Genomic DNA, 6,576 nt, shown 5'->3' with positions numbered 1-6,576 from the left:
GCACCATTTTCACTTTCTACTTAAGCCAAAATGCCAATGCGATATTAGTTTAAAGTACTGCTCCATAAATAATGGTGGGCGGATGCAATTGGTTTATAAATGTCGGATTAACTAGGTCAATAAATGCCATCTCTGCTTAACGTTTCAGCTTGGTTTTTACTATACATATCTGCTCCCTTAAGAGATTCTAATCATAAATTTCTACAATTGCTTTGCTTGCACATTTCTACGAAAAAGGCTGAAGTGGCTTCAATTTGAAGTAAATTGTGGGTCAGTGCTCTTTGTTCGAATAATCTAAAAATACATACAATTATTGCTTATTCGAATTGGCCAGAGCTAAAAATATAAATAATGAAGCTGACCGGCTGCGAAAACTATGACCTAAGCCGTTGATTAATTGATTAAAATATGTATGTATGTATGCATACACTAACGTAGGTAACTTCTAAACACCACATCAGCTCTATTCAAGCAGACTAAATCAAACATTTGGGTATGATAGTTGATAGTTTTTGAAAATTTTGTAGTTGATTTTATTATTGGTACTAATATTTTATTTTTAGTTATTGAGGATTATGACAGGCTCATTAGGACTATTTTAATGCTATATTTTTTTGTTATTTTTGTATCTTCCTGTACAATTCTCTTATCTCAATTGTTGTATAAAATTTGTCATATTTGATTTTCAGTATAGTTGCCGTGAATTATATAATAAAAAGTTAATACATCTAAAGTGGTACTAGAATCAATAATAACACGTTTTTGATTTACAACTTTTTATCTCTCGAAAATTTAACTACTTGCAGGAAAAATCCAAAACAATAATGAATATAAAAAGGGAATTTTGCATGTAAATTTAATCATCTTACATTAGCAAACTTTTTTATAAGCATAAGAAAATTAGTAGAGTATTCATAGGTGTATACATTTTTCTTTAGCGAAATCATGGAAGAGGTTCTTGTCCCATGTCGATATACGTATACACGAAAATACAATTTAAAAATTATGTACATATTAATATGTATGTATGTACTAATAACCGCGATGGATAGAAGTATAAGTTCCTAATATTGCATGGCAATGATGAGCCAATTTTGCACTTAAAACTTTTCTATTTTCTATAACATATGATTATTTTACTAAACTTTAAAATACTGGTATATATGCGTAATGCTGGTATGAAACTCATCCACAAAGTATTAAATTTTATTTGCATGCTATTTAATCTTCGGATGTAGGTTTCGAGGTGTTCGAATTATCATCGACTTTTTCATCCAGTTCACTTCCAGCTTTACTTTTTCCACATTTTGGTGGCGTGTTACGCGAACTCACCATATATGCACGCATACGGGCTTTATGTTCTAGTTCATTCTGCCGCATGCGCGCGTTGTGATCTTCGCGCATTTGACACAGTTTCAACTCTTCATTTTTACGATAATAACTAAGTTTAAGCTCTTGGTGCATTGTTTCGAAATTCAATCTTTGTTCGTGCTCGATGCGTGCATGTTCAATTTCGGCAAGATGTGAACGCTTTATTAGATCGAAAATTTGCTTTTTGTATTTTTCATCAGTAGGCAGGATTTTATAGATTATGTCATCCGCATTCAGAAGCAACTTGGAAGTTTGTGCATCACTTTCGCTAGTGCCCAGTATTGCCGCTTCGTCCTGTATGATCTAAGGAAATGAAGTGATGATGAGCGACATTGTTGTAATTTTATAAATAAATAACTTACATTTGAATTTTTTGGCTTTTTCGGTTTACTGCCACCATCAGCACTAGCCCCTTCTGTGTTTTGTATTTTTTTCTTTTGTATGGCCTTTTTTTTTAGGCGTATAGACGAGTTTTGTTGTGGTCGTGGTTTGAGTGTACTTTCTTGTTGCGATTCAGCAGATTGTGGTGGGGATGGTAACGCAATAGCCGACACTTGTAGAGTATCTTCACTGGTGTTTGTTGACGTAGGAAGAGCCGCAAGCGGCGTATCCTCATCATCGATACTAAGTAATTCTTTTTTGATAATAATGCCGTTACTGCGCGCATGTGTTCGTATATTGCTTGGATTCTTTTGCATTTCTTCCATAAACTCTATCATTGCTATGCCCTCCAATGTTCCTGCATTGGAATTCTTTTGCTGGTATTCGCGTTTTGCAGTATTCTTCATACTTCGCCACTGTACTTGAATTTGCTCTAGAGAACGATGACGGAAATTGAGTGTGTTGAATCTGAAAGCATTCAAATTTAGCAAGTAACTATAAACATATTTGTTTATATTTATATTACTGTTTAGTGATTTGCATCCAAGCTAGGCGTTTGGCTTTAATGCTTTTTGCATCTACATTTCGATTTTCGACGTATTCTACCTTTGGCTTGATAACTTCCACCAAGAGACACTGTAGTAAGTAGCACGCCGGAAATTTTGTATACATACATATGTATATAATTTTTATTAATTTATTCATTCAGAATTTTGATTTGTTTTCGTTGTTTTGCTTTACTCACCCGTTCCGCCTCCTCCCAGTTGGTTGAGCGTTTCTTTCTTGTGCCTTTTTTCTTTCCGATAATACCTACTTCTTTTTCGCCATCTTCAACACCCGCATCATCTTTTACTGGTTCTTGCCGTTCTTGGGATGCTTGTGAAGGCTGCGGGCGTGTTTCTTCTTCATCCTCCTCTGCACCAAAAGGCATTTCTTGTTCTGCCCCTGATAGTACCTTCATTGTCAGTGACACCGAATTCCCGTTCACGGCTTCCAGCTTCATTTTGCCACGACTCCGCTTCTTTCGCACCACCTCCAGGATTCCTTCAATCTTTCTGAATTATTTAACACAAGTTGATGGAAGTAATTCTAGCTTTTCCACACAAGATTTTCTTGTAGATGTTTTGTTTATACTCCTATATTGCGAAACTGTGTTAATTTGTCCAATTGGAAATAAGTAGTGCCAAATTTACTTTTTTTGGCAACACTGATTGTGGTGGGGTAGCAGCACTATTGAAATGAGATCTGATAACTATTATGGGCTTCTAAAAGGTACGATAACAAATTATATAATCATATTGATTAGTGAAAAGTAATTTTTATATGAATGTCAGGGAAAATCATAAAAATTATTTCTACCTCCCAGGCGTGTCGGGAGGCATCTCTTTAACTACACTGGACCGGTCAGTACATAGACAGACGTTAAACGACATTAATCGAGAAACTCTTACCTCCGTAAGAATACGTTCACATATGCATTAATCACCTATAAATCCACCAAATTAATCTGCCTGTTCACATATCGCAGATTACCTTTAAAATCTATAATCAGCTGTCAATACTGCTTTGAGAGGTTTTTCTTCATAGAAATTATTTTGATAGTTTGTTTAATTATTAATAATTATAGGAAGAAAATACAAGGAGCAGCTAATTTAATTGCGCAATTGGCTGCTAATAATAAACAATTGGATGAAATCTGTATGCGACGTTTTCTGAGGTTGCAAAAAATTATGGCAGCAATACGCATTCGAAATTCGATACTACATTTTATAGTAAGTAATAAGAGGACAAAACGATTATGGACACACGCTTTTTTTCTGTAAAAGGAATCCCTAATTAATAATATTTAACAAAAATTTTACGCGTACAAAGTGTTTTCTTTGCCGGCATCCATTTCATTTAGTTTTGATTTTGATGTTTCTCCTTTCATTCGTAATAATAATTATCGATAACACAGAAAACGCAGGGTCGTATGCCAATAAGTATCGTTATTATCTGGGACTACTTTATAATCTCAGATTTTGTGAGAGAAATTTTGTATGGGAAATCGCGCTTTTTAATTACGGATTTTGAGTTAAGCGCGAAAAAGTACATCATCTACTCATATGTGAACGTATCATAACTCCCAATCCCCGAATGCCGTTATCGGAGGCTCACCACTTTAACTCAATCACGTTCTGGATATTGTAGTAGGTTAAACTCCTACTTATCCAGAATAGACCACGTTATACTCAATATATGTCCGGCATGTGACGGCACATCGCACGATACTATCCACCCATTTCCATGCCCTATCAAACCCACCCACCTAACACCCCTCTCCAAATAGCACGATTCCTGTGCCTACCGTTAGATGACTTGACACCGCACTGTCAAGACCTAGTAAACTGCAACAACAGCAACCAAAGAAACAGTTTATAGAAAATATCAATGCAAATATGTAAATTTTAAAGACATCAATGATATAATTAGTATTTGGTACCATTAGACTCCACCTATCCATCATCACACATATCTGCATCATTTGGCAAAAGAATATATAATATAAGGAGTAGTATAGGTTGAATTTGGTCCGGACCAAACTCTGTATCGCCGTAGCCAAATGGCTAGGTGCATGACTACCATTCGGAGAGAACGTAGGTTCGAATCTCGGTGAACCACCAAAATGAAGAAAACGTTTTTCTAATAGCGGTCGCCCCTCGGCAGGCAATGGCAAACCTCCGAGTGTATTTCTACCATGAAAAACCTCCTCATGAAAATATATGCCGTTCGGAGCCGGTATGAAACTGAATGCCCCTCCGTTTGTGGAACAACATCAAGTCGCACGCCCCAAATAGGAGGAGGAGCTCGACCATACACCCAAAAAAGGGTGTACGCGCCAAACCCGTTAAAATTTCGATACCATTTAATTTTTACTGGATATTCAATTTTGGAATCAAGTAAACTAAGTAAACTCATAGACAATGCGAGTTATAGCTGGCAACATCAAGCGGAAGGACAGTATTTGGGTCTAAACATATAAAAGAATGGGCATGGTTTCATCCGATCTCGATAATATTTATATAGGGTCATAATGAGATGTGAAGCAGTACGTGCGCCAAGTTTGGGAAAGTTTCATTTACCTTAAATGGGCAATCTTTGTCGATTCGAGGCGCACTGAACTTCTCTTTCTAATTTTGGAAAAAATAGACTAGTGAGTAAATGCTATAAAAAATATAAAAAAGTTTAAAAATAAGTAGTATCCGTGCTTATTTTCTTGTTAAAGTTGAATGCACATGCATGCTCTGTTGTCTATATCTACCTCGATTCCGTTATGCTGCTACATATGACCGTTATGTGAACAAACTTGCAATACCCCAGGACGCTAGTGCCCGAGCATTAAAATCGGTGAATATGTAATTAAAAATGAATATTAACATATTTCCATTTCAATTAAAAAAAACACTAATTAAACCCTTTGACCTTGCGCCTGTTGAGTTTGTTCATATCAGTCTCCTTGTTTTCAATTATGGGGATTGACGATTGACGTTTTGCCTCATGGCTGGTTGCTACTATTGTTGTTGTGAAGTATCCGGTATAATTAATTACTTCCATCTTACTTACTAAAATGTTAACGTAGTTGAAATCTGTAATTTTTCCATTGATCAATCGACATACTAAATACTTAAATGAGAAATATAATACATCCTTGATTCGTGACGTCTAAAATGCCTTAAGGAAATAAAAAAAACTTGAGTACCAAGTAATCAACAAAAGTAACGAATAGCCTTTCAAATGCGTTGCCATATGCAGCACTAGTTGTCAAAGTCTGTCATTGCAGTTAGTGGAAGAAGTAAGTTTATAACTGTACGCCTGATAATTTTCGTTAATTTTTCTTTTATAATTTTTAAGACAAGATGGCATTTGGCGATTATCCAGCTGAGTATAACCCAAAGGTTCATGGGCCATATGATCCGGCACGTTATTATGGCAAAGGTTTGTAAAAAAAGTGTTAACAAATTTTCTCTAACCCATCGCAAATTACGTAATGAATACCATAAGTCTTAACTCATTGAATACGATAGTATATCGCATCCGTTTAACAAAAATTATTTATTTTCAGCTGATGTACCATTCGGTCAAATTAAAGTTGGTGAGATTGGGGCATGGTTGAGCCGCCGCAATAAATCGCCTCAAGCTATTGCTGGCGCATTCAGTCGTGCTTGGTGGCGCTGGCAGCACAAGTATGTGCAGCCCAAGCGTGCTGGTATTGCACCTTTTTTCCAGATTACTGTCGCTGCCATGACCTTCTTCTACGCAATCAACTACGGCAAAATGAGACACCACAGAAACTATAAATACCACTAAACTATTAAGTTAATGGAACAATACCGTTTCCCAAGACTTGGTATTTGTGCGTTGTGCGATGTAAGTGTGAAGTAATAGAAAAATAAACATCAAACACTTCTACACCTTGTGTTAAATATTCTACATGCCTCCAAATTGAGTTTTAACTATTGCAATTTCGATACTCGAAAATATAAATTATATACATACAACCAATCATAATATAATACAAAATAATTGTGTGGGATATAGTTATATTTATTAAATTTGGAGTCAATGGGTGATGGTTGGACTCCGATAACGGTATTCGATGGTCGGGAGCTTAAGAAGGTGGTAGGAGTCTCCCGATAAACGACGTCAATCTGTCGAAGGTAATTCCCAAGATTTGGGGTTAACAGTTGGTATTGGTGTGGCATCGACTTTTACCTTAAGTTGCAGTTTGACCTCCTTTGTCTAGGTGGTGAAGAGGGTCGCCGTGGACTTTGTGGGGGAAAGTTG

At 36.2% G+C, this 6,576-nt stretch overlaps 2 protein-coding genes across 2 annotated transcripts; one reads left to right on the top strand and one right to left on the bottom strand.

Annotated features, from left to right (window-relative positions):
• Positions 1 to 494: 494 nt before the first annotated feature.
• LOC128866076 (uncharacterized) lies at positions 495 to 2,967 on the bottom strand. The gene is made up of 4 exons (XM_054106570.1): positions 2,498 to 2,967; positions 2,279 to 2,388; positions 1,734 to 2,220; positions 495 to 1,674 (listed from the first exon to the last, which is right to left on the bottom strand). Exons 1-4 carry the CDS (start codon positions 2,753 to 2,755, stop codon positions 1,222 to 1,224), a joined length of 1,308 nt encoding a protein of 435 aa, XP_053962545.1. The 5' UTR covers positions 2,756 to 2,967; the 3' UTR covers positions 495 to 1,221.
• A 2,519-nt stretch (positions 2,968 to 5,486) lies between these two features.
• On the top strand, positions 5,487 to 6,201 carry LOC128866494 (putative ATP synthase subunit f, mitochondrial). The gene is made up of 3 exons (XM_054107298.1): positions 5,487 to 5,584; positions 5,644 to 5,727; positions 5,855 to 6,201. Exons 2-3 carry the CDS (start codon positions 5,649 to 5,651, stop codon positions 6,097 to 6,099), a joined length of 324 nt encoding a protein of 107 aa, XP_053963273.1. The 5' UTR covers positions 5,487 to 5,584; positions 5,644 to 5,648; the 3' UTR covers positions 6,100 to 6,201.
• Positions 6,202 to 6,576: the final 375 nt, after the last annotated feature.

The sequence above is a fragment of the Anastrepha ludens genome, chromosome 6 (genome assembly GCF_028408465.1).
Source record: "Anastrepha ludens isolate Willacy chromosome 6, idAnaLude1.1, whole genome shotgun sequence".
Classification (NCBI taxonomy): Eukaryota; Metazoa; Arthropoda; class Insecta; order Diptera; family Tephritidae; genus Anastrepha; species Anastrepha ludens.
This window is presented reverse-complemented; position numbering and strand designations above follow the sequence as displayed.